This window comes from Notolepis coatsorum (assembly GCF_963971535.1).
Source record: "Notolepis coatsorum genome assembly, chromosome: 13".
Taxonomy (NCBI): domain Eukaryota; kingdom Metazoa; phylum Chordata; class Actinopteri; order Aulopiformes; family Paralepididae; genus Notolepis; species Notolepis coatsorum.
Genome location: NC_140177.1, coordinates 42,924,318 through 42,952,269, shown reverse-complemented (window position 1 = coordinate 42,952,269; position 27,952 = coordinate 42,924,318). Strand labels below are relative to the sequence as shown.

The 27,952-nt window shown below is 44.4% G+C and overlaps 1 protein-coding gene across 1 annotated transcript; it reads right to left on the bottom strand.

Moving 5' to 3' along the window:
* Nucleotides 1-1,363: 1,363 nt before the first annotated feature.
* On the bottom strand, nucleotides 1,364-27,627 carry LOC311239343 (V-type proton ATPase subunit d 1-like; the record flags this gene model as incomplete). The annotated part of the gene is made up of 8 exons (XM_084327649.1): nucleotides 1,364-1,525; nucleotides 1,620-1,697; nucleotides 2,132-2,308; nucleotides 3,361-3,438; nucleotides 9,410-9,489; nucleotides 15,609-15,787; nucleotides 24,617-24,788; nucleotides 27,498-27,627. 8 exons carry the CDS (start codon nucleotides 27,625-27,627, stop codon nucleotides 1,364-1,366), a joined length of 1,056 nt encoding a protein of 351 aa, XP_084183775.1.
* Between the last annotated feature and the right edge of the window lie 325 nt (nucleotides 27,628-27,952).

Below are 27,952 nucleotides of genomic sequence, written 5' to 3'. Positions count from 1 at the left end.
GCGCATCCTATTATTATGCAAAGTCTAGGTGATAAGTGCCTAGACTTTGCATAATAATAGGATACCGTTTGGCCTCCGCCCATATTACGACTGCACCCCTGGTAACACCTGACAGTCCGGCGGGAAGCTGAACGTTGCGCGATAGAACAAGTACAGCCAATAATAATATTATAGCCAGCAAATTATTACTTAATTTGGATTCCTGCAATTTTGGCATGCATTATTCTTTATTTGGGTAGAGTTTTCCTATACATAAAAATGTTTTATCTTTTTTTTTTTTTACATTTTTTAAATCTTTTCATGTACCCCCTGGGGACCACCCACGTATCCCTAGGGGTATGCGTACCCCCGGTTTGGAAACACTGCTCTATAGGATGGTATGTAGTTTATCTGCCCTGCTCTAGAGGATGGTATGTAGTTTATCTGCCCTGCCCTGCTCTAGAGGATGGTATGTAGTTTATCTGCCCTGCCCTGCTCTAGAGGATGGTATGTAGTTTATCTGCCCTGCCCTGCTCTAGAGGATGGTATGTAGTTTATCTGCCCTGCCCTGCTCTAGAGGATGGTATGTAGTTTATCTGCCCTGCTCTAGAGGATGGTATGTAGTTTATCTGCCCTGCCCTGCTCTAGAGGATGGTATGTAGTTTATCTGCTCTGCTCTAGAGGATGGTATGTAGTTTATCTGCCCTGCCCTGCTCTAGAGGATGGTATGTAGTTTATCTGCCCTGCCCTGCTCTAGAGGATGGTATGTAGTTTATCTGCCCTGCTCTAGAGGATGGTATGTAGTTTATCTGCCCTGCCCTGCTCTAGAGGATGGTATGTAGTTTATCTGCTCTGCTATAGAGGATGGTATGTAGTTTATCTGCCCTGCCCTGCTCTAGAGGATGGTATGTAGTTTATCTGCTCTGCTCTAGAGGATGGTATGTAGTTTATCTGCCCTGCTCTAGAGGATGGGTATGTAGTTTATCTGCCCTGCTCTAGAGGATGGTATGTAGTTTATCTGCCCTGCTCTAGAGGATGGTATGTAGTTTATCTGCCCTGCTCTAGAGGATGGTATGTAGTTTATCTGCTCTAGAGCAGTGGTTCTCAAAGTGGCATCCAGGCGTCCTTGAAGGGGTTCCAGGGGGTCCCCAAACCAGACAAACGAGTAGTAGTTTAATTTCACTAATATGTAATCAACTAGAAGTTGGTCCAATGAGAGAATATATATAATTGTTATCTCCTCAACTACAGAAAAGACAGCTATGTACATCTGGACTAAAACAAGGATCTGCTCAGACAGGAGATTAACTTTTATCAAATGGGGGTCTGCAGCCTAGTGTGTATTTAGAGATCCCTGACAAGAAAAGGTTGGAGAAAGGCCGCTCTAGAGGATGGGTATGTAGTTGTTTATCCTGGACTTCTGTCTCTGCGTGACACACTCCGCAATCCAGATGACATTCCGGTTCTCCTGCTCCCTCAGTTTGATGTAGGAATAGAACACTCCAAAGTGGAATTGTTGCAGGAATGCCAGCATGTTCAGCTTCACCTTAACGAGACATGACAGCCAAAGGGATTGATAACGTGGAGAGATCCCTCATATTTCAGATTGATGAAATGATGGCCTGTGTGGTTCAGTTTACCTCTCGCTCGAAGAATCTGTCCTCCAGAGTGACGGGATTCAATCCAGGCTCAGGGTCATCAAAAATAACTTTATAGTCCTGGAGGAGGGAGCGTGTGTTAAGATCTAAAGTTGCCACACAGTGTTATATTGTGTTATTATTATTATTTGATTTTGAAGGAACAGGGGGAAAAGAAAAAAAAACTGCCCCTTCCTTACGATATTTTACATTATAATTTAATACAAATAATATAACAAATAAAAAGAAAACTAGTTTTTTATATACATTAGTTACATTACTGCTCAAGCGCCTCTCTCTTATATGTGTCCATAAGTGCTTGTTTATAACTACCTTTAAATGTATTGATATAATTGCTTAATTTTATACTCACATCCAGACCATTCCAGAGTGATACCCCACAAACTACAATGCAATGCCCTAATGGTACAATCAGCCTAGATATTTACAGTCACAACAGAGCACCTCTCACGAGGACATCCAGACCGTATTAGAACTCTCGGATTCAGACTCACAGGGTAATGTTCAGCCACAGCTTTGACTTGTTCGTGCTCCTCGGCCCTGGCCAGAAGCCGCAGTCCCTCTGGGTACAGTCGGCCACAGGACGGGTACAGAGCACTCCTCTCCGCCCCACTTAGGTCAGTGCCAAACGAGTTGACTGTAATAACGAAGGCCCGCCTGTCCGCCTCAAACTGCATGATCAGAGCAGTACATCACACACACACACAGTATACTGGACTTCCACAGAGTAGTACATCACACACAGTATACTGGACTTCCACAGAGCAGTACATCACACACACACACAGTATGCTGGACTTCCACAGAGCAGTACATCACACACACACACACGCACTATACTGGACTTCCACAGAGCAGTACATCACACACACACAGTATACTGGACTTCCACAGAGCAGTACATCACACACAGTATACTGGACTTCCACAGAGCAGTACATCACACACACAGTATACTGGACTTCCACAGAGCAGTACATCACACACAGTATACTGGACTTCCACAGAGCAGTACATCACACACACACAGTATACTGGACTTCCACAGAGCAGTACATCACACACACACACACAGTATACTGGACTTCCACAGAGCAGTACATCACCAGGCATGCATTGCTCATGGGACGGGGTTGCACGCCATACAACCAGTCTGTGAGCAGAAGCACGCGCGTGCACACAGGAATGCGCTGCACTCGACTGATGCCCCAACTCGCTAAGTACTACTTTGCATAACAATACGGCCGGTCATCAGGTGTGTTCAAATACGTTCTCAGATACATTCACACAAAACTTGTCAATGAAATGTGTTACATTCCATTCATAGAGGAAACTAGGCACCGTCTTTAGTCTGTGTATGCAAGGGAACATTTATTCGCGGGAGCGCGCGCACGCGCCCAGGAGCGTGCATGCATGTGGCCAGGTCATTAAAACATAGTGCAACCAGTCATCCCATGAGCAACGCATGCCTGTACATCACACACACGCACAGTATACTGGACTTCCGTTCACGCAGGAGGCTCACATAGCGCATGCGAACTGAACAAATCCTGCCAAATTAATTCAAACTATTATCATGTTTTAACCCTTTCACTACCAAAATGTTAACCCTTTCACTGCCACACAACATAGGGGTTAACCCTTTCACAACCACACTACAGAAGGTTCACTACCACACTACAGACGGTTGGTTAATGCAACGTGGGGGAAATGATTAGATTACCTCCAGGATAGGACACATGGTTTCCCCTGTGGCGCCACCAGTGGCCCGGCAGAACGAGTAGAATGATTCCAGATAAGCCTGGTTAAAAAAGGAAAGAAGCAAAAGTATTATTTCTAATCTAACTAAAAGAGTGCACTCAGTAGAATGCAGAGTAGACTCCCACCAAGGCCCAACACTCTTCCCACTCTGTTACTTTCACATGCAATGTTTGACTGTATAGATGCCATAAACAAGAGTTGCCGATATTACCAGTTTCAACAGACCCAGATTTTATAGTATATGGTGGGTCGATATGGTGGCACTAGAAGAAAGGTCACAGGGTCACCAAAAACAACCGAGGGTTTTCCCCTCTAGGGGACCTGAATGTCCACAGCAATTTATTGTGACTGAACAAATGGTCAAGAGATTTTAAAATGGTGAGTTTGGCCTAGGCACTAGAGGAGAGATCATGGGGTCACGAAAATCAATAGGTTTTTTCCTCTTAGATTCATGAATGTGCACAGCAAATGTCCTGGCAGTCCGGCCATACTTTTAACCCTATCACTGCGACAATACAGAAGGTTAACCAGGCATGCAGTCGTGCACACACGCGGTTACACGGCGTGTTATTAGTAGGTCACTCAGGGCAGAAGTGTGCGCAATGATAAGTACCCAGCCGTTGTAGAAAGCTACACGGCCGGCGGCCGGCACTTCTCACCTAGACTTTGCATAATAATAGGATACCTACGAGAAGGTGGGGGGCTGCTTGATCTCCATTGTTATGCATAATAATCATCTGTTCTGTGCGCAACTGAGGGAACATGTATGCGCGTGCACGTGGTGTGTCACCAGTTCCCATATTACGACTGCACCACTGAGGTTAACCCTTTCACTGCCACACGACAAAGGGTTAAAGATGTTCATTAACACATTAATTGCCAATAATGAGTATACTCGTTATTGGCCGCCATGCATTGAGTGCTAACGAGTAAACTCATTTTTATGATCGTTATTTCTTTTATTTGCTATTGGCATTCATAATTCATCCAGGAAGCCTCCGGGAGCCAGCTGGACCCTGTCTGATATTGCAACGCCTCAATACCGCCCCCTGGTGGATTTCGGGCGAGTTACACTCCACTCTAAACCGGAAGTGGCGCTCGGTGCATCGGGGAAAAAGCTCCGCCAGAGATATCTTGTAACGTGGATCAATATACACACCTCAAGTGCATTGGATCGCTTTCGAGATGCAAGAATCAATATGCTTTCGGCGTTTATTGCGTCATACAAACGGAAAATGGATCTAGCAGATCGACGTCAAATAATTGGATTTTTTTTGCTCCAGACGCATCGGCCAGAGGTAAGAGGAATCTAACGTTATTTCCAGCTCGATTGTCCATTTATTTCATTGCAATCTGTCCGATCAACGTATGGTGTCTTACTAAAGAAAGCAGTTAGTGACAATCAAGGAATCATAAACGATTTTTTTAATATAGCGTGTATAGGGACGAAACGCCAATCGATAATGTATAATACGCGTCGGGGCCTATAGCGCGCGTTCTAGGAATGACTGCTATACAGTCTAAAAACATACTTATATTCTCGACGGTACTAACACGACAATGTATGAATGGAAAAATATAACGTTCCCACATCCGGAACGATAGATACCCGATGTTGAATGGGCCATAGTAATGTCGATATAGCTATAATATTTAAAAAGTTATAGCCCTGCAAAGAAGGTGAGCCACTCCATAGGCTTACAGCACTGGCAGAGAGTGGTAAAGATGGGCATACTGCATGGCACCCAATGTGTTAACAGAAAAACAAATGTTGGCCTGATGGTGGCTTAACAGCATACTGTAGGTCATGGGGTCACCAATCAGGGGATTTCTTCCTCTTAGAGGTCTGAATGTTCACAGTCAATTTCATGGCATAACCTCCACCCTGGCTTCACCTTGGTGGAGGTAATGAAGAAGCGGAGCATTATTTGGTTTCCATTAATCAGGATCATATCGAGAATGAGTATATTAATAGCAATAATAATTTCAGATAGGTTGTTCTGCACTTGCTATCATGAAAGATCTTGTGTTACAGTCATTGGTCCTCATTCTTGAACGGATAAACGTAAAAGTTTCCAAGGAATTCCTTCGTAACTCGATTTACATACTTATTCGCCATTCTCGAACGGCTTCGTGTTGTAAATGCGTCGTAGGATTTATGTAGGAATTACGAACTCAAAAAGGCAGTCGTAAGTCGGACAGCTTTCTCTGGGACAACATTGGGGATTGCCGATACTACAGACATCCATGGGCAGGAGGGGTGGGGGGGGGGGGGGGGGGACACTGTACAACTGTACAAGCAAAACTGTACATTGGAATATTGACAACCATACTTGGTCATTTACTGTACATTGGAGGGGGTTGGGTTAGGACACTTACATGGGCCAGTTTCGAATTGCAGTCTCCCGTAGGTGTTCTTTGAGAGTGTTTTTGAAAGTGGGTAGTGATTCACATTCCTTTACAGCTTTGGGTAGGGCGTTCCACATTGATGTGGCATAATTGCGAAACGCGTTTAGTCCCTTGTTTGAGCCAAATCTGGGTTTAATATGATTTGTGGAGCTCCCTCTGGTGTTGTGATCGTGGTATTCACTGACCTTTGGGAAGTATTTTGACATGTACATGGGTACCTTGGTCGTGTAGTGCATCTTGTAGACCAGGCCCATTGCAAGTTGCTGTACTCTGTCGTCTACTCTAAGCCATCCTAGGTTGTCAAAGTGGGCAGGGGTGAGGTGGGTTCTAGGAGTAAGGTCAAGCAGTAGTCTGACCAGTTTGTTTTGAGATGTTTGTCATTTAGTTTTTAGCGCCTTTGAGGTGCTTTGGTACCATGAGGTGCAAGCATAGTCGTAGTACCCTTGTATGAGTGCTCCTGCCAGAGTCTTCAGGGTGTTCTTGTTTACCAGAGAGGAGATCCGGTACAAGAATCGAGTTCGTTGGTTGACTTTTTTTATTACATTGGATGCCATTTTGTCACAGGAAAGATTAGCCTCTAGGATGGAGCCCAGGTAGGTAATTTCATCTTTCCTTGTGACAATATTGTCACCCACTGTAACTGAGAAGCCGTCGGTCTTGCTGAGTTTGTTATTTGAACCGAAGAGAATGGACTCTGTTTTGCCCATGTGTAATGATAGTTTGTTATGCAGATTTTGCCTAGTTCCGAGCTGAGGGTTTTTTCAACCTGTAACTTGTTCTTCTCCGAGACCAGCAGGGCTGAGTTAATTTTTTTAATCTAGATTAATCTATCTGCAATCCTGGATTTAATCTAGATTAAAATGGCCCAAAAAAAAAAAAATCTGCCGAAGGCATTCAAAATATGTGTGTTCTACCCAAATAATGACCAGAAGTAAGTCCTTACTTTTTCTTTCCTCCTTATGTTTCTCAGGCCAGGTGGCCCATTACACCATGAGCCCATCTCCCGTTTCCAAAATGCATTACAGACTGTTTGAAAAAGCTGTTTTGCTATGATAATTGGTAATGAAATATCAAAATAATGTTCAATAAGATGTACTTGTGTTTAATAAGTTGTTTTATTCAGAAGTTAACACAAATAAATAATATTACCAGTACAGTACAGTATCTAGCACACTCTCAGGAGCAAAACAGAAAGAAGCATTTCAAACTTGAACTATGTGACATGGCTTGACTCAATCAGTCCAATCTCTATTTCTCCTTCTCCCACCAGTCACTCAGGCAGACCAGCTTGTTTTATGTAGCGGTGTCTACTTATAGTGCCTATAATATTTTTCCCGTTGGGTGCCAGACAGGGCCAAACCCTGCCAATGCAAATCAACTGCTCCAGTGGAGTTGCTCAGTGGCCAATGGTGTCAACTGTGGTTGTACTGGGCAGCTCCCAGGTGTGAATGGAACTGTGTGAATGTGAAGCAGGGCGTTCCTGAAAAAGAGCATCTGTGCTCAACGAACCTACCCTGGGTTAAAAAAAAAAATGTAAAGAAAAAAAAATGTTTTTTTTTATAATTTTTTTAATTAACTGCATCAATTATATTATCGCGCGATACTAGTATCGCGTTAACGCAGCACGTTAACGCCGTTAACGGCCCAGCTCTAATCAAAACCCATTGCTTTTAGCTTGTCAATCAGAATGGAGTGATTGACAGTGTCGAAGGCTTTTTGTAGGTCCAGCATGACCATGCCGCAGTATTTGCCCGCGTCCACCTCTTGTTTGATGTGGTCGTTCAAATAGAGAAGGCATGTGTCAGTGGAGTGGGATGTTCTGAAGCCAGATTGGAATTCGTAGATTTGATTTTTTTCCGCTAGGTACTTTTCAACCTGTTCGTAGACTATTCTTTCCATGACTTTCGAGATGGAGATAAGAATAGAAACAGGGCGGTAGTTGCCTGGGTCTAATTTACTGCCCTTTTTGTGCAGAGGGGTCACTCTCGCAATTTTGAAGTCCTTGGGGACGTGTCCCTGTTTTATGGAGAGGTTTATTATGTGTGTGATGACTGGGGTGATGGTGGCTGCTGAGTCTCTGAGGAATTTGGAGGGGATGTTGTCATGGCCAGTGGCCTTGTTAGGTTTGAGGGCGCTCAGTTTTTTGAGTACCTCATCTGTTGTTACCATTTCCAGTTTGAAGTCGTCTTTGCGGACCCCTAGGTTTTTGTAGTAAGCTACTATGTGTTCATTTAGTAATGTCAATACTGAATTACTAAATGAGATCAGCCAAATGCGCATTGCAGATGATCTGTACATTGACAGAGTAGAATCCCTTTCTATTCACATACTGTAACTGAATTTGTTGATTGATGGAGCTTTGACAGCTACATGGGTACAGTCTATTGCTCCGATGATGTTGGGAAACTCGGTGATAGCGTGAAATTCTCTCTTGACCCCGGCCTGCTGTTGTTTTTTTTTTTTTTTTTTTTTTTAACTTTATTTTTTAGCGTTTATCGCTTTCCTGGTCAAGCATGACCGACAGTTGTAGGGTGAAACGGGAGAGAGAGCAGGGGGAGACATTCGGCAAATGACGGCAAGTCCGGGAATCGAACTCGGAGTCAACCAGATCCGTGACGCAGCACGGAGTTCCGCGACGCAGCGCGGTAACATGGTGTGCTACTGGAGCACCCCTGCTGTTGTTATTGATATGGGTATTGTATGTAGTTGGGGGTTGGGGAAATGATGACACCCAACACTGCGGGCATAATCCTGCTCATGGAGGGTTGGGAAATGCCAGAGCGATCTCCAATCTCACGCTGAGAAGAATCCCAGGGTGTAGAGGACTTGAATGTGCACGGGGATGGCATTTGTGCACGTTGTTTCATGCTCCAATTTTGGTCCCAAATTGCGGTACAAATCAAGGAGAATGTGTCTCAGGTAGCAGAATCTACTTATGAGCCTCTCCGTGATCTCTGCAAATACTGTATATCTGCCCTATCTCTGAAAACACGCTCAGCGCAGAGTGCACCATGTGACAACTCTTCCGATAACGCAAGATAAGCCATGCTGCATTAATTCTGAAAGACCTATTCCAAATGCTATTCATAGAGTTTGATTTGATTGATTGATTGAAAACTTTAACAGATTGCAGAATGGGTACAATACAGTACGGCTCAATACAAACAACTGCTAAGAGGATGCAACAATTAAATGACAACAATTAAACTCATGTCTCCATTTTAGAATGAACTATAATGAATTATGAGTCATACACAACACGGCAGTGTTGAAACACTAATGCATGAAAGATTATTCCGTCTGTTGCAGTTTTCCTATTCTACCACCTTACAGTATAGCACATGCAGTATACCTCACTTTATACAGTATAGCACATGTAGTATACTTCACCTTATACAGTATAGCACATACAGTATACCTCACCTTATACAGTATAGCACATACAGTATACTTCACCTTATACAGTATAGCACATACAGTATACTTCACCTTATACAGTATAGCACATACAGTATACTTCACCTTATACAGTATAGCACATACAGTATAGCACATACAGTATACCTCATCTTATATAGTATAGCACATACAGTATACTTCACCTTATACAGTTTGTTTCTCAAGATCTCGACTCCCATCTCGTCCAGGTTGGACTCCGAGACAGCATCCTGGAAAAACGGAGCTGCCACATAAAGTATATTAGTGAACGTGCAGCAATATGACGATTTTGCTCTCGTCACCGTAAGCCAATTAAATAACATTCAGTGCTGGGTTAGACTTGTGTGGTTTGTATGTTTTTGTTACATCCAAACGCCAGTCAAGGCTTTGATTGGACGTCAGAGTTTTTTTTTTTTTTTTTTAAATCCACTTTTTCTCCCATTTTCTATATTTTCTCCCATCCCAATTTCGTATCATCCAATTCAACCCTCCCCTGTCACGAACGCTGTTTCTTGCCTCCCACAGGCCGGCTGCAATGTGGACTAAGTCATACATAGCACAAGTCCCCTCCGGTACTTGAGGTAGCAGCAGTCGCATCTTTTCACCTGCGCAGCTCGATCTCTCAGTGGCGAGGAGTAACGCGTGGGAGGCTCACGCTGCCCCCGACACTTCCTGATTCTACTGCGCAGGCGCACCAACCGACCTGTAGGAGTTGCTGTCCACAACGCCCGATCCCCACCCATCAGTTTCCCACCCCCTAATACGGCCAATGTGTATTAGTACGGACGACCAGCTAAACTGAAAGCAAATGTGGAGCGCTGGGCTCGAACAGGCAAGCCCAGCGTCTCCAGATTTCGTGGCGAGCGCCTTGCCCACTACGTCACGTAGCCGCCCTGATTGGACGTCAGAGTTTGCGGTAACCTCTGGAGGCACATGGCGATTAAGTACCTAGGAACTATGTATATATATTAAAACATTGATTAACCATTAGTTTCAGTGCAGGGAAATCCTTCCAGAATGGCTTCTACTTTGCTTCCCAGTGACATGTTGAAATAAGAACTATCCATTTGACTTTCAAAATCGCTTTACTTTGAATGGCAAGTTAAGAAAAAAAACACAATTACTATTGCCTATTTCGGACTATGCTGATATTGCTGTTATGTTATATGCACTAAACTGAACGTCCTTATACTAGGAGACACATTCATTGGCTTCTATTCATCTTTAAGTGTATTTACTTCAATTACCACTGTTATCTGAAGCAGCTGTTCAATTTATTCTCCAGAGTCAGACGGATCAGCTAGCCTAGCTGTTGGCCAAAAATACCTCTCCAGACTTAAGGGGGGGGGGGTCGCCAGATGATTAATATATATATTCCAAAAAAAACATAATTTTTTTTAATGCAGTCAGGCCACTGAACTTAGAAGCAGGCCAGGCCAGTATTTCTAGTTGCAGCAGCGCAATAGTTAGATAACCTAGATGGGGAACAACCAGGAGATCACTGCAACTCACACAAGTTGGAGAACTATCTCTCTTTCTCTCTCTCGCTCTCACACACACACACACACAAAGGGAGCCACATGTGATTGGTGGAGGCGGGACCCTTACAAAAAACTGTTGTTGCTAATCATTGACACATGCTAGCCTGTAATAACCCCCCCCCAGATTTTTTTTTATTTTTATTTTTTTATTTGAAATCTTTATTTCGAACATGCAATGAATACAAACAAACAATAACAAAAGCAAAACACAACTCAATCTACATGTTCGAAAAAGAGTAGGAAGAAGTATACACTTATTTAATCCTACCCCTTTTCCACTACTCAAATGAGTGTACTATTTTAAAACATAAAAAAAAAGAAAAATATATATATATATATGCAAAACAAAAAAACAAAAACTATATATGTAAAACATGAAAGAAATAAAATAAAAATGTAAACACCCGTGAATATCAAGTCCCTTCCTCATCCCTGTACCTTGTGAACATCATTTCCTTATACATCAGTTTGAATTGCATACTTTGCATTTGATATATTGCAAATATATGCCATCACACACACTGGCATTTAAAGGGTTAGAATTATAAAATGAATATGTGGTTTTATGATCAGGGCTGAAGTTGAAAAGATTGTATTTCTTTCCATCTGACATTACAAAAAAACTGAAAATCCATCAAAATCAGTGTTCTTGCTAATCATACATATGTTAGCTTGTTTTTTAACAATAATTTGTGATGCCATCACAAACACTGGCATTTAAAGGGTACAAATTAAAAAATTCCTGCACCAGAATACAGGAAATTAAGTCTTTGTAACAAAATTCCTGGTGGGGGACCCCCAGACCCCCTGCTTAAAAAGTGGCCTGACTGGGGCTATATTTCCTGGCCTGAATGATTTCCCCAGTCCGGCCCTGGTTAAAAGCCTCCAATGCTTATTAGTGTGTGTGCGTTTGAACGTTTGCATGTTTCAACCATACATTTCCATTTATAAAAAAAAATAATAATAAAAAAAAGATTATATATTTTTTTATTACCTCCTATAATAGTGGGGGTCACGGCTCTCTGACACCGTTATTTGGGGGTCGCGGCCTGAAAGGTTTGGGAACCCCTGGGCTAACTGATCCGTATCCTGCTTCTACTGAACGCACAGAGGAAATTGGTATCCATCTCCCATAATGTTGGCGTGTTCCTTTAACTAAATTGAGGGCCCGTCTTTGTAAACAACAGCAATTAAAGAGTAACCTTTCAGGGAGCTTTTTAACTTCAGGTGTCCAGGGATCATATATACCATAGAAACTCACAAAACTACATAGTGCACCTGATGTACTCATCGTTTGTCTTGTTGAGGTTGTTTGTATTGTTGTCGTTTACTGTTGTCAGTTGTCTCAGTATTGTGTTTTTATGATCCACTCGAAAATAAGATGCTGCATTTCAAGGGGCTTATCCTGAATACCTCTAATTTTTTTCTTTTTCTTTTTTTGATCTTTTTCCCCCTCCGTTTTCTCCCATCCCAATGTTAGTCGTTATGCCAATTCCCAATCCCCTTCCTGGTCGCTGCGCACCTACCCCCTACGGTCGGTCTAGAGATAGTTGTAGCAGTGTGTCCACCAGAATGACAGAGCTGATAGTTGTCTTACCTAGCAGTGTGTCCACCAGAATGACAGAGCTGATAGTTGTCTTACCTAGCAGTGTGTCCACCAGAAAGCAGTGTGTCCACCAGGATGACAGAGCTGATAGTTGTCTTACCTAGCAGTGTGTCCACCAGGATGACAGAGCTGATAGTTGTCTTACCTAGCAGTGTGTCCACCAGAAAGCAGTGTGTCCACCAGGATGACAGAGCTGATAGTTGTCTTACCTAGCAGTGTGTCCACCAGGATGACAGAGCTGATAGTTGTCTTACCTAGCAGTGTGTCCACCAGAATGACAGAGCTGATAGTTGTCTTACCTAGCAGTGTGTCCACCAGGATGATAGAGCTGATGGTTGTCTTACCTAGCAGTGTGTCCACCAGAATGACAGAGCTGATGGTTGTCTTACCTAGCAGTGTGTCCACCAGGATGACAGAGCTGATGGTTGTCTTACCTAGCAGTGTGTCCACCAGGATGACAGAGCTGATGGTTGTCTTACCTAGCAGTGTGTCCACCAAGATGACAGAGCTGATGGTTGTCTTACCTAGCAGTGTGTCCACCAGGATGACAGAGCTGATGGTTGTCTTACCTAGCAGTGTGTCCACCAGGATGACGGAGCCGATAGTTGTCTTACCTAGCAGTGTGTCCACCAGGATGACAGAGCTGATGGTTGTCTTACCTAGCGGTGTGTCCACCAGGATGACAGAGCTGATGGTTGTCTTACCTAGCGGTGTGTCCACCCAGGGGCGGAGCTTCCTACAGGCGATATAGGCGGTTGCCTAGGGTTTAAATTTTTTTGTTGTTGCTTGCCCCAGTTTTGGTGCCCCCCTCTATATCTGCAACCATTATTTTTACATAAAAAAAAATTCTAACATAAGGGGAAATTAGCCAAAAATCTAAAACGGTCGGTCGGTCTGAGCCTCAGCTTTAGGTGTTCACAGTTAGAACATGCTAGAGCGCTGTGCATTGATGGGTATCGGTCAAGTGTTTATAGAATTGAGCGTAGAGAGCGGCTGGGTGGCGCAGCGGACTTTGCGCTCGTCACCAACGCAAGATACACCGGGTTCGAATCCGGCTGTTGGCGTTTCCTCCGGCTTGGACCGGCCGTCATACTAACTCAATTGGCAGAGTTAGCGGGTGGGTATAGTCGATGGGTGGTAATCTGGACGTTGCACAGCAGAGACAGGAAAATGGCGGGGGCAGTGTGAGCCTCCTACACGTTACTCCTCGCCAAAAGGAGAGTCCGCGCTGGCAGGTGAAAAGATGTGACAGGCTGCCTCCACATGTATCGATGGGGACATGTGACAGGCTTCTATCCTCCCTACAATCGGCCAGTGGGGGGCACATGCGAGCAACGTTCAAGACAGGGGAGAATTGGCACGGCTAAATTGGGATGGGAGAACAATTGAAAAATGAGGAGAAAAAGTGGATAAAAAAAAAAGAATTGAGCGTCGAGGAAAGAAAGACTAATGTTAGAGAACTATGAAGAGACAAAAGCCATCCGGGTCACAGTATAAAAAAAGAAGAAAAGAAGAAGAGAAACGTGCCAAGGTAAAAGGTATGCAATTTTGTACAACTTCCAAGACCTGCCACACCAAAAGCTGATGAAGCAAGCAGAGGCACTTATACACCTCAAACCATGGAGGGCAATCTGATTTGGATGAGAAGGAAAATGTACCTGACTTGCCATCAAAGAGCATGACGACTCTTGAGTTTTAATTTTTTTATTATCTTTTCCCCCCCTCCTTTTTTCCGATTTTTCTCCCATCCCACTGTTAGTCGTTATGCCAATTCCCAACCCCCTTCCTGGTTGTTGCACACTCCCCCCTACTGTTGGTCCGGGAGGCCGGAGACTGTCACATGCTTTCCTCCGACGCATGTGCAGCCAGCCGGCAGCCAGCCTGGCAGCGCAGATTCTCACCGGGAGAGTGTAACGTGTGGAAGGTCACACTATCTCCCTCCAGATCCTACCCTCGCTGTGCAGGCGCCCCGACCGAACTGTAGGGGTCGCTGTCCACAACGCCCAGGACCCACCCATCAGCTTTCCCACCCCTAACACTGCCAATTGTGTTAGTGTGAACAACCAGCCAAGCTGATAGCAACGCCGAGAGCTGGATTCGAACCCAGCGACTCCAGCGTTGATGGCGAGCGCCTTGCCCACTACACCACCTAGCCGCCCCGACTCTTTTTGAAATTTGTTGAAATTCATACACACAAAGCAGCTCACAGAAATATATCCCAACTTGTGTATTGCTCTGCGGATCAGTGCAACGCTACCAGTAACAGTAGCTTCAGCCAAGAGGAGTTTTTCCAAATTAAAACTCTTGAAAACATACCTGAGGTCAACCATGGCTCAATAACGCCTCAGTGGTCTGACTGTAATCAGTATTAACCATGAGGTTGGTGGTCAGATTTCATATGATGATGTGATTGATGACTTTGCAGCGAGGAAGGCCAGAAGGATTGCACTGTAAATGGAAACCAGTAGGAGCTACAGGCTAACCTTGAAGTGTGATGATAGGGAGTGGAATGTAAATAGTTCTTCAGACAAAGTGAATTTGTAATTTTTATTTATTTGTTTGTTTATTTAGCATATTATATTTTGATTATTTAGCATATTATATTTTGATTATATATGTGTAACATATTTTACAATACATAATTTTCTTTTAAAGCAACTGTGCACGTTATTTTATTGTTTGTTATTGTTATTATTGATTGTTAGCTAAGTTGTTTGTTTTAATTCTTTAGTGTGCACTTTACATTTCTTCTTAATTTTCTTTGAAAGCAAATTTGCACATTCTTTTAATGGTTTGTTATTGTTATTATTATTATTGTGTGTTAGCTAAGTTGTTTATTTGTTTTAATTCTTTAGTGTGCACTTTACATTTATTCTTAGCTCTTGTTCTTACTTGTAAAAAATTAAGGTGCAGTACTTTACTGCATAACTGTTAACCCTTTCACTGCCACACGACAGAGGGTTAACCCTTTACTATCACACAACCGACGGTCGTGAAAGGGTTAACCTTCTGTGTATTGTTGCAGGGAAAAGGGTTAACAGTTTGGTAGCGCGGCAGTGAAAGGGTTAAGATGTTTTGAATTTTGGGGGTGGGCGCAGTGGTGAAGCTCGCCTAGGGCGCCAAATGTGCTAGGTCCGCCCCTGTGTCCACCAGGATGACAAGAGCTGATGGTTGTCTTATAGCGGTGTGTCCACCAGGATGGCAGAGTTGTCTTACCTAGAGGTGTGTCCACCAGGATGGCAGAGTAGAGCTCTGCAGGGGTGCGGGCGATGCCCACGGCTGCCATCTGATCAAAGGCCCCTAACGGGTGGCACCGTGGGAGCAGTTCTGCCACATCCCTTTGCTTCAGGGCTCCGGTGATCAGCATCACAACGTTGTCAATCATGTAACTGTAGCTATGACAAAAGATGTACAGTGGGAAATAATCAGTGTAATTCAACTAGTTTAATTCCTTTTTAATAAGTAATTCAACCAGTAATGTAATTCCTCTTTAATATGACATGTTCTGTTGTATTTGAGCCTTCCTTAGGCTAAATATTGTTACAATGTGGTGTGGTGGTGCAACAGGACCCAGGAGCAGACGAAGGCGGGCAGCAAGTCCAAGGGTTTTTAATAGCATATAATCTTGAGCAGAAACAAGGGTACATAAAACTAACAACAAAACAAAACCTCTCAGTAAACAGGCCAGGACTGATGTATATTCCTCTAGGTTCACAGTGTCCCCCTCTGTTGCTGCTTCCCTGAACATCTGCCATTCTGTGGCTTCAAAACAGGCATGTTGCTGTTGAGCCAGGTTTCTGTCAACACAGTGACACAGCAGTTCTGCATCTCTTTGTCTCAATATTAGTCTTAATAAATCCATCTTGTTGAAAAAACAGAGGGCTGGGGAAAACGACCAGGGAGAAGGGGACTGGAGATGGAAGGTTGGGGAATAGAACCAGGAAGGGAACTGGAGAAGGAAGTCAGGGGAAAGGAACAGGAGACAGAAGGCTGGGGAAAGGAACCAGGAAGGGGACTGGAGACGGAAGACTGGGGAAAAATACCAGGGACAGCGGAACTGTAGAACGAAGGCTGGGGAAAGGAACCAGGAAGGGGACTGCCGATGGAAGGGTGGTGGAAAGGAACCAGGAGGAAGAGGCGTGCTCCTGGGGGCAGGATGAGCCGGATGTTCAAGGGGCTCTCTGGGAGCCGGGGCAGAAACGGGAGACTCCCGGAGGCTAAGACAATAGCAGGGGGTCTCTCTGTAACGGGAGGAAAAGCCAGAGGTTCTGGTGGCTCTCCGGGACCAGGGGCAGAAGCCAGGTGCTCCCCAGAAGGAGGAATGGGAAGCTCCCCAGGGACAGGAGTGGAAAGTTCCTCAGGAACTGGAGCAGGGATCTCCACAGGAACAGGGGTAGGAAGCTCCACAGTAACAGGAAGCTCCTCAGGGACAGGAGCTGGGAACTCCTCTGGGACAGGAGTGGGGAGCTCCACAGAGAGAGGAACAGGGAGCAGGGAGCTCCACAGGAACCGGGGCGGGAAGCTCCACAGAGACGGGATCTGGAATCTCCACAGAGACAGGATCTGGGAGTTCCACAGAGACAGGAAATCTGTAGCACTGGGTAGTGGGGAATCTGTAGCACTGGGGAGTCCGTAGCACTGGGCAGTGGGGAGTCTGTAGCACTGGGGAGTCTGTAGCACTGGGGAATCCATAGCACTGGGCAGTGGGGAATCCAGAGCACTGGGCAGTGGAGAGTCTGTAGCACTGGGCACAGTGGGCAGTGGAGAGAGTATGTAGCACTGGGCAGTGAAGAGTCCATAGCACTGGGTTGCTGAGAGAGCCTGCGGCGTCGGGAACCCCGTCTCTTCTTGGAGGCTCCACGGCAAGCCCTGAAAATGGCCAGACGAGAACCTTCAAAAGGCAACGACTGGACACTAGGGTAACCTCTCAGCAGTTCCATGCTGTAGAGGCTGTGCTAACTGTAGAGGCTGTGCTAGCAGTAGAGCCCGTGCTAGCTGTAGAGGCTGTGCTAGCTGTAGAGGCTGTGCTAGCTGTAGAGGCTGTGGGGGTCATCCCTATGGTCCCCGGGTTCTATGTTCCCCGCTTAAAAAAAAGGGGGTCCTATGTTCCCCCTTCCCGAAATAAAGGTTCTATGCTCCCCAGTCCTGCCCACTCCCGAACAAAAAAAGGGTCCTATGTTCCCCGCTGAAATAAGGGTCCTATGTTGTTCCCCGCATGAGAGTTACGTGATGTTGTGGATAGTTGAGGATATATGAGAGTTACGTGAATATAGCTTGACCGGGGACACAAACCTTCAATACGCATTAACAGCTCCGTCTTTTAATACACACTTATATCGTATAGTAACGTCAAATAAGATATTGAAAGATAAAGGATAGTTGAGGATATATTATGCGAGTTATGTGAATACAGCTTGCCCGGGGACACAAACCTTCAATACGCATAAACAGTTCCGTCTTTTAATACACACTTATATCGTACAGTAACGTCAAATAAGATATTGAAAGATAAAGGATGAAGTTACAACGGGAAAAGGGCAAAAGCAATTACTCTTTGAGAATGCTACAGCGCACAATAAAAATAAAAGATCCAGGCGGAATTAAATATGCCATAGGAGTAGAAGGGTTTTAAACTGATGTCAAATCGGAGCAAAACAAGCTGAATCCGCTTCAAGAAGACACATGACATTGGGTATATACTAATTACAACAAGACATTAATTAATTGCATTGTTCCTGTTCACATGTGTGGTGCCGTCGTCGCCCGTCAGTCATATTTAAGTAAGGATAGTTTGAATGACACTTCAGCACCAAGGCGCTGTCCACCGAAGTTATTATACCTTCAAAGCGCTACTGCCTATGGATAAAACAAGGTATAATAAGGATGTTTTAGGTGGTGGTAGTTTCTCTGTTATGACATTATAGCTGAAATATATAGCCTAGCTATAGTCGGTCTGTTATATATTAGAGAAATAGTAAAGTAATATTCTCCAATGGACAACGAAAAAGTCATCACTCGCCACTTAAAGAAATCAAAAGCGTGTATTTAACAACCTCAAAAACGTTCGAAACATGCTTTATATTAACTTAATAAATAAACAAAAATGAAAAATCTACTTATGTCAACGAAAATGTCCAGTAGGCCTAACTAAATAACATACATCTCTGTTACACGCAAGCATGCAGCGTCTGATGGCAGAATCTGTCAGACGGCACTGGAGTAGATATACAGTACTGTTACATCCAGAACACACACAATTACACATGTTGCACCATCTATCTACACCCTCCTCACACAACTCTGTCGCTTTTTCGGGAGTAGCGGGGAACATAGGACCTTTTTTTAGTCGCGACGTGTACGTTTGAGAACACTACCGTAATGACGGAGAAATGAAGCAAGCTGACATGGTCGGCCCTCACACATCTCTGTCGCTTTTTCGGGAGCGGGGTATATAGAACCCGGGGAACATAGACATGCTCCCAGGCTGTGTTAGCAGTAGAGGTCATTTTAGCTATAGAGGCTAGGAAGGGGACTGGAGATTGGGGATCCTGGAAAAGTACCTTGATCATACTCCTCATATCCTGTTCCTCTAGCTGTGGGGCTAGTTCAGGACTCTACTCCATTATTGAGTAGACCAACTGAAGTTGTCCAAACTGTAGGCTGGGTGGTAATCAACCAAAAAGTCCCAGATAAAGTGCAATGCCTCACCCATCCTGTCTGCTGGGTCCTCTCTGGGTCGGTCGATTCTGGTACAATGTGATGTCCAAGGGTTTTTAATAGCATATAATCTCAAACAGAAACGAGGGTACATAACTAACAACAAAACAAAACCTCTCAGTAAACACTGGAAGAGGGAAAAAAATGGAAAACGAAACAATTATCTCTAAACACTAACCAGAACATCTAAAACAGGAAACACTTACTTCATCATCATCATCATCATCATTTATTTCGACAATTATTTCGACATCGACAATGGACCGACACAGAGAACAGGAAACAAGGAACTCAAATACACATAAACAAATGAGAAACACCTGGGATGATTACAACTGGAGACACCTGGGAGGGGAAACAGACTGACAAAGAACTACAAGAAACAACACAAGAAACTACAACTATGGACGACAAGACGAACATTTACATTTACATTTAGTCATTTAGCTGACGCTTTTATCCAAAGCGACTTACAAGTTCTGTACGACAAGACAGCAAGAAGGGTACAACTCTATCAGTTGAGTAACAATGTTTATCAAAGTGTTGCGTGTTACAGTGTAGGTTAGTTTATTAGGACAAGTGCATGACAGCAGAGGCGTCCATTTGGTATGGCAAGGTATGGCACTCGCCATACCTTGGCAAATAAAAATGTAAAAAAAAGAAAAAAAGATTTAAATTTTTTTATGTTGATTTAGAATTCGAATGTCAACATTATGAACGAAGCTTCAAACTATTTGGTACAGCCCTAGGATGTTTTGATATTGTCAATTATCTCACTTTTACTAGGTGACTTTTGCTGTGACTAACTGAAATATGCCCAAAAAAAAGGAAAATGGACATAGGGACGTTTTTTAATCAAAGGGCAGCAGAGACAAGTGATACAGGGACACAGGTAAGGTCTTACAATGGCTTAGTGATTATAATAGTGCAGTTCAGCATTCAGTAACATAGTAACATACTTTTTGTGAATGTGTTTTTGACACTACATTCTGTTGAACACACACCTCAAAACCGTACCTAAGGAAAATTGGCTCAATTGCAAGAAAAGTAATAGACAGTTATGATATTACATTCTGCATAATTCGTATGCAAAATATTGTGGTTCCCTGCTTTAGTCTGTTGACACATTTCTATACTAAAAATGCTTGTGTAGTCCTGTGTCATACCTAAATGTCATATAACTGAATTGTATAGAAACAACTCACCCTTCACCCCCCCCCCCCCCCCCCCCGCCATACCTTGCCTTTTAGTGAAAGGACGCCACTGCATGACAGTAAGGTTAGTCATGGTTCGATTTTTTTTTTTTTATCATTTCAGATAATGGTTGAAGAAGTGAGTCTTTAGTCGACGGCGAAAGATTGGACGGGATTCGGCTGTCCTAACTGGGATGGGTAGTTCATTCCACCATTGTGGGGCAAGGACTGAGAATACGCGGCTTCTCTTTGATGACCCTCCGGGAGCTTGGATAGGAGTAGGTCTGAGGCGGCCAGAAGATGCAGAGCGTAGGGGTCTTGAGGGTGTGTAGTTAGAAACCATTGACCGGAGGTAGGCGGGAGCGGTTCCCTTTGCCGCACGGTATGCTAGGTCGAGGGCCTTGAAGCGGATACGTGCAGCAATGGGGAGCCAGTGCAGGTCCGTAAGAAGTGGGGTCACATGGGCCGACTTCGGTAGGTTTGAGATCAGGCGGGCCGCTGCGTTTTGAATGAGTTGAAGAGGCTTGGTGGCAGTGGCCGGGAGGCCAGCTAGCAGTGCGTTGCAGTAGTCGAGGCGGGAGATGACTGTTGATTGGACGAGGAGTTGGGTGGCTTCTTTTGTCAGGAAGGGGCGTATCCTTCTGACATTGCTCAGGAGGAATCTGCAGGTTCTGGTTGTCGCTGCGATGTGAGCAGAGAAGTTCAACTGGTCGTCGAGGACAACACCAAGGTTCTTGGCGGTCTGGGACGCGGTCACAGCTGCATTCTCGACTGTGATGGAGAGGTCGGTCAGGGGGGAGGATTTGGCCGGCAGGTGGAGCAATTCTGTTTTGCTTAGGTTCAGTTTGAGGTGGTTGGTCGTCATCCAGGCGGAGATGTCGGACAGACAGGCCGAGATCCGCTCAGAGACGTGGATATCTGAGGGAGGGAAGGAGAGGAAGAGTTGAGTATCATCGGCATAACAATGATATGAGAAGCCATGAGACGTGATAATGTTACCCAGTGATTTAGTGTAGATGGAGAAGAGAAGGGGTCCTAGGACCGAGCCCTGGGGGAGTCCCTCTCCATGACACTTGGTAGGAGCGGTCGTTGAGGTATGATGTCAGCCATGTCAGCGCAGATCCAGCCACTCCCATTCCTGCGAGGGCCGCGAGGAGGATCTGATGGTTGACTGTGTCGAAGGCTGCAGATAGATCTAGGAGAATCAGGACAGAGGAGAGGCCTTTCGCTTTTGCTAAGTGAAGTGCCTCTGTGACCGCAATGAGGGCCGTTTCTGTGGAGTGGCCAGTCCGGAAGCCAGACTGATTGGGGTCTAGGAGGTCATTCTGTAAGAGATAAGCAGTAAGTTGGTTGGATACAGCACGTTCAAGTGTTTTAGAAAGGAAGGAGAGAAGAGAGACAGGACGATAGTTGCCTATGATGGTGGGGTTCAGGTTTTTTTTTTTATGAGGGGCGTAACTCTGGCTTGTTTTAGGGAGGTGGGGACCACCCCCGAGTTGAGTGAGGAGTTGATGGTTGCAGTTAGGAATGGGAGGATGTCCGGTGCTATGGTCTGGAGGAGTGGGGAGGGTAGCTGGTCCAGCTGGCATGTAGTCGGACGGTTCGACGTTACCAGTGTCAGGGTCTTCGCTTCTGTAATGGGAGAGAAAGATGACAGAGTGAAGGATGAGGTTCTCGGTTCAGTGTTTGGAATGGGTGGGGGTTGGGAGAAGGAGCTGCGGATGTTCTCCACTTTTTCCTCAAAGAAGATCGCAAAGTCTTCGGCAGAAAAAGATGAGGAAGGAGGGGGTGGGGGGGAGTGAGGAGTGAGGACATGGTAGCATGCAGTTTGCGAAGATTCTTGGCAGAGGCCTCGATCCTATGGTGAAAGAAAGAAGCTTTGGCATTAGTAATGGTTTTGGAGAATGTTAACAAGAGGTTGTGATATGTGTCGATGTCAGCAGTGAGGCGTGACTTTCTATACTTCCTCTCAGCCGCTCTCAGGACCTGTCTTTGTTCTCTCACTGCATCCGTCAGCCATGGACTGGGTGGGGAATGGCGGGCAGGTTTCTCAACGAGGGGACAGAGCTTGTCGAAGGAGGTTGCAAGGGCTGAGAGGAGGGTGGAGGTTGCCATCTCTGTGGGGAGAGCAGAGAAGGTGTCACTCAAAGGTAGAGCGGATATTATGTCAGAGGAGAGGGTGGAGGGGGATAGGGAGGGCAGGTTGCGTCTGAGTGAGACGGTTTGAGTTGGGGTGAAGACCTTTCGGTTAAGCATGAGCGTTAGTGAGAAGGATATGAAGGAATGGTCAGATACATGTAGGGGAGTTACCGTGGTGTTAATGATGCTGGAGTTACTGGAAAATATGAGATCCAAGGAGTTGCCTGCTTTGTGGGTGGGAGGCATGTCAGTGGGAGTCAGGTCAAATTGTTGTAGGAGGGAGACCACTGGGACCGACTGAGATGAGTCAGGCAGGTTGAAGTCGCCCAATAGAAGGAGAGGGTTACCATCTTCCGGTAAGGAGTTTAGAAGCATGTCCAGCTCATCTGTGAAGTGATCGAGGGGACCTGGAGGGCGATAGAGTGTAACAATGGTGAGATTGAAAGGATTAGAGACATATACTGCGTGATATTCGAGGGAGAGTGACAGTTCTGGGAGTTGTGTTAGGTTTGTAGCCCATGAAGGAGATGTCATGAGGCCAGTGCCTCCACCCCGTCTGGAGGGTCGAGGTGTGTGAGTGAAGTTATAGTTTGTAGATAATGCTGCAGGTGTTGATGAGTTATTGGGGGTTATCCAGGTCTCAGTTAGAGCCAGGGGCTGCAGATTTTGACTATGGGCGTAGGCAGTAATGAAGTCAGCTTTCTTGACTGCTGATTGACAATTCCATAAGCCTCCCCGTACTGTGACAGGTGTATTAGTGGCTGTAGGAGGGTAGGAGAGATTAGCCGGGTTGCTAGCAAACTGGCGTGGATGGGTTGAATCTGTTCTGTAGGAGCAGATTGTGGTGTCAAGAGTGGCAGGGAGAAGGTTGTAGGGAGGAAGCGAGATAGTAGGGAAATAGCAGAGTGGGAGGGAAATATAGGATTATGGTGTACTTAGCACTCGGTGGAGAACTCCAGGAAAACTCCTCCTCTTTGTCCCTCTTCGTTTCTCGACGCTTCGCTGACGCTAAGCCAGCAAGTCTTTAAATCACTATCACTAATTACTGATGAGTGACACCTGCAGCAAAATGCCACATGCACAAAGGCCACACCTCCAGTTTCTGTCAGCTGGGTGAAACTAATTACAAACAATTTCCACAACACAATTTAGTCACACACTTCAAAATGATGTACACAGTATTATTCAGTTAAAAGATCCTACCCTCTCTGCTGTTGTCATCAGAACACAAACACTAGACACTGGGACAAAACAAGCAGACTACAAACACCAAACAGAAGAACCAATTCAAGACAGTAACACTAGACTAGACTAACAGGTGGACATGAAGAAGAGCGAGAGAGAGAGAAGGGGAGAGAGAGCAAGAGAAGAGAAAGAACACTAAGGGACAGAGAGATGAGAAACACATATAAGGGACGGGGGAGAGGTAGAGCAGGGCAGAACAGTCAATGGATAGGTGGGATGTAACAAATATGGCCTCATGTTCCATCATTCTTTTTAAAAACTGTACAATTGAGAGTAAGAATGGATAAAGTGAAGTTTCTGAATGGAGTGGATTGAATGAGGATCAAGACCTTGATATGTAGGCCTATTGAGATTGGAGCTAGAGAAAGCTAGCTTTGAGCACTGAGTTTATCTGTGGACACAGTAGGATTTCGTCGTTTTTCTATTTACAAAAACAGAAACAATTGCACTACATACCATACATTGCCTACATATCAGACCTGTATCTGATTTAGGACCACATATGAAAGTGGCCCAAATCAAATTGTGTTGTTCACACTGTTATGAAAGAAAATAAATCATATAAATCTGAGTCATGTATGAGCCAAAATTAAATCTAATTCGGGTCACTTTTGCCTGCAGTCTGATCGTAGCTGCTTGGGCATCGCTGAGATTGAGGACAAACTCTCTTGTATGGTGAGGCTATTGTGGTGACTGCTAGAGACCACTAACTGCCTTGCTAAGAGGGTTATTCCTTCTTGGCACAGTGTTACTGTTGTAGATTAGGTCTGATGTCCCAGTTTTGAGCCTCCTTAAGTACGCATTCCCTCTCCACTCCTTGAGTTTTGTGTTGCATATGTCGGACCCCCAGGAAGACCACAGTGGCCACAATGGTGTCAGTTAAAGGGAATTCCTAATGAAGAATCTGATGTTTTGATCGACATAACATACGTGATGTAATCGAGGAAGGTGGAGAGAGGGGGCAGGGAAGCGGAGCGCAGGCAGCTGAACTCCGCCTGCAGATTCTCCCTCAGCCTGTTGTCCAACAGAGACACCGTCAGGTCCTCGCCAGCAGGGGACAGGAGGCTGCCGCAGTCTGTGGTTTGCAGGTGCAGCTTCATGTCTGCACAGAGGGGAAGAAGAAACGGGGAGAAGAAGAGAGTAGAGCATGAGTACCTCTACGTCTGGTTTGTCCTCCACTCGTTGCCTACCTAACATGCGTTGCCCTTAGTGCAGTGGATGCTGAGACAGAGAGGTTTTGGGCCACTCAAATCAAGCCAAGATTACTTTCGTAGCAGCATGCATACTTAAAATGTTGCCTCGAGACCAGCTTCAACCAGTAGCTCCTGGCCTGCTTTTGAGAAATAGCTCACCAAGCATTCTCAGAGATTTTCACAAGCCACGTGTTAGAAATCAAACTGCTTAATAGGTTGTAATACCAAAATACCAAATTTACAACCATCCAAACTACCTCACATTAACTTGTACTTAATAATAGCTCACAAACAAAACGATTGCAGATCCCCGCTGACTATTTTTATCCGTTGTGTTTTGCTGTGCTGTTAACTTTACCTCTTAATCAGCCTCTCTCTCTCTCCCTTACTCTCCTTTGCAATTTTTCATAAATTCTTTTGCATAAATTCACATAAAAAGATTATATCCACAATGAAAATGTATTTAGAGAACATAGATAATAAAGCCACAGATGAAAGGAACCTGCTAACATTTAAATGTTGTCATTTAGCTGAAGTTTTTATCCAAAGCGACTTAATAGTTCTGTACAACAGGTCAGCAGGAAGGGTACAACTCTTTCAGCTGAGTAACAATGTTGAAACTTGGGTGCTACAGTCTTGAGTGCATAGTAGTAAAGACAAAGACATATTAGCATAGTAGGTGGTAACATGGTAATAATAGTTGTATTTAACACAATGCATAGGAAGCTCCCAAGCTGCTGTGTTTTGTATCTCCTTTGTGTCTTGTTTTGCCTGTATCCTGTTGTCTTTGTAAAGCTGTATAATTGTATTGATTTATGTCTAATAAAAAAAGAACAGGTGGCCACAGGTGACCTAAGAAGGCATTTAGTCCACTTATGCCTTGGGACGGCCCTGTCTGTGCCACAGGGGCCCTAAGAAGGCCTTTAGTCCACTTATGCCTTGGGCCGGCCCTGTCTGGACATCACATACATAGGGTCAGTGAGTCAGAGACAGGGAGGAATCGTGACGCTACTTTGGTCACCAGCTCTGGTAAAAGAAGCAGACCTTGGACTGCTTGAAATTAATGGAGTGAGATGTAAAATTGCTTATACCAGTAAAGGTAGAGGAGGCTTATTTGATTGAGCAACAGATTTTCCATGTTTAGGGTCTTAGAAACATATTGGCATTTTAAATTTGTTATGTCATTCAGTGGATCTTATTTTAAAAGAGATTTTTGTAATATTTTGGGTGCAGACTGATGATGTATTTCACCTTTTTGATTAATTACAAACAACAAGGGTAAGCTAGGCTAACGATTTGGCTAGTTTTTACATCAAATTGAGAACATATTTTATGAAATTGGGTTCGTTGGGAATTGGGATATGCAGTTGATTACTATTGCACAAGTACATTTCTCTAATGACGTGAATGAAGTGCGTTGAGTTTTCAGACAGGACATCGCCTCCTATTCATTTTCGTGGCTGATATCCCTCTTCCTACTGCATTTATTACCCTCTTCAAGTGAGTTACTATTCTTGTTTTTTGATGAACTGGTCATAGCTGCCTGCCTCCACTGTAGAGAACAGCTAATGATGAGTAACACACACACACACACACACACACACACACACACACACACACACACACACACACACACACACACACACACACACACACACACACACACACACACACACACACACACACACACACACACACACACACACACACACACACACACACACACACACACACACACACACACACACACACACACACACACACACACACACACACACACACACACACACACACACACACACACACACACCGGTAATGAGGAAGTGATTATTGGAATATATATAACAAAGCTACTGAGTAAATATGTACATTTTATATATCTACAATATTATTATCACTACTGTCAGTGTAGTGAGTTACAGTTGTAGTGAGTTACATTGTAGTGAGTTACAGTTGTAGTGAGCTACAGTTGTAGTGAGTTACAGTTGTAGTGAGCTACAGTTGTAGTGAGTTACAGTTGTAGTGAGTTACAGTTGTAGTGAGTTACAGTTATAGTGAGTTAAAGTTGTAGTGAGCTACAGTTGTAGTGAGTTACAGTTGTAGTGAGTTAAAGTTGTAGTGAGTTAAAGTTGTAGTGAGCTACAGTTGTAGTGAGTTATAGTTGTAGTGAGTTACAGTTGTAGTGAGCTACAGTTGTAGTGAGTTACAGTTGTAGTGAGTTAAAGTTGTAGTGAGCTACAGTTGTAGTGAGTTACAGTTGTAGTGAGTTAAAGTTGTAGTGAGTTACATTGTAGTGAGTTACAGTTGTAGTGAGCTACAGTTGTAATGAGCTACAGTTATAGTGAGTTACAGTTGTAGTGAGCTACAGTTATAGTGAGTTACAGTTGTAGTGAGTTAAAGTTGTAGTGAGTTATAGTTGTAGTGAGTTACAGTTGTAGTGAGTTACAGTTGTAGTGAGTTACAGTTGTAGTGAGCTACAGTTGTAGTGAGTTACAGTTGGCCTAAAATATCACATAGCAACAGTGAATTACTGAGACAAGTTGGTGAGCAAAACTTGAAAAAGGCTCATTTTAGAATGACACTTTGTGACATACAGTGTCTGGGCTGTAATCTCTTACCCTCAAGTGTATCACACTGGGCCAGGTTGTGATAGTCGGTGCGATTCAGAATCCCAGCCTTCATCCCTCGAACCAGGCCCTCCAGGTAGCCATGGTCCACATTGAAAGCAAGCTCTGGACACACAGACATGATCCCAAATGTCAAGGTTATTCACTAGGCTGTATACAGCTGTGCCTCTCTGTGCAAGTGTGCTTCAAGAAGTCTGTTTCAACTTCTGTATTTTCTGACTGATATTGTCCTCCTTCCTCTTAGACCAAATTCAGAAATTCCATAGCTCGTAGCTATTTATATATGGCATGTGTTAAATCAAGGACGGTGTTGTTTGGGTCCTAATCCATGGTGTCAAGGGCATGAAAGATCCTGTGAAGTGGAACTTACTTTACTTTTCTATCTTGTTACCTCATGTCCCTGGAAATATTGTAAATGGTAAATGGCTGCAATTATATAGCGCTTT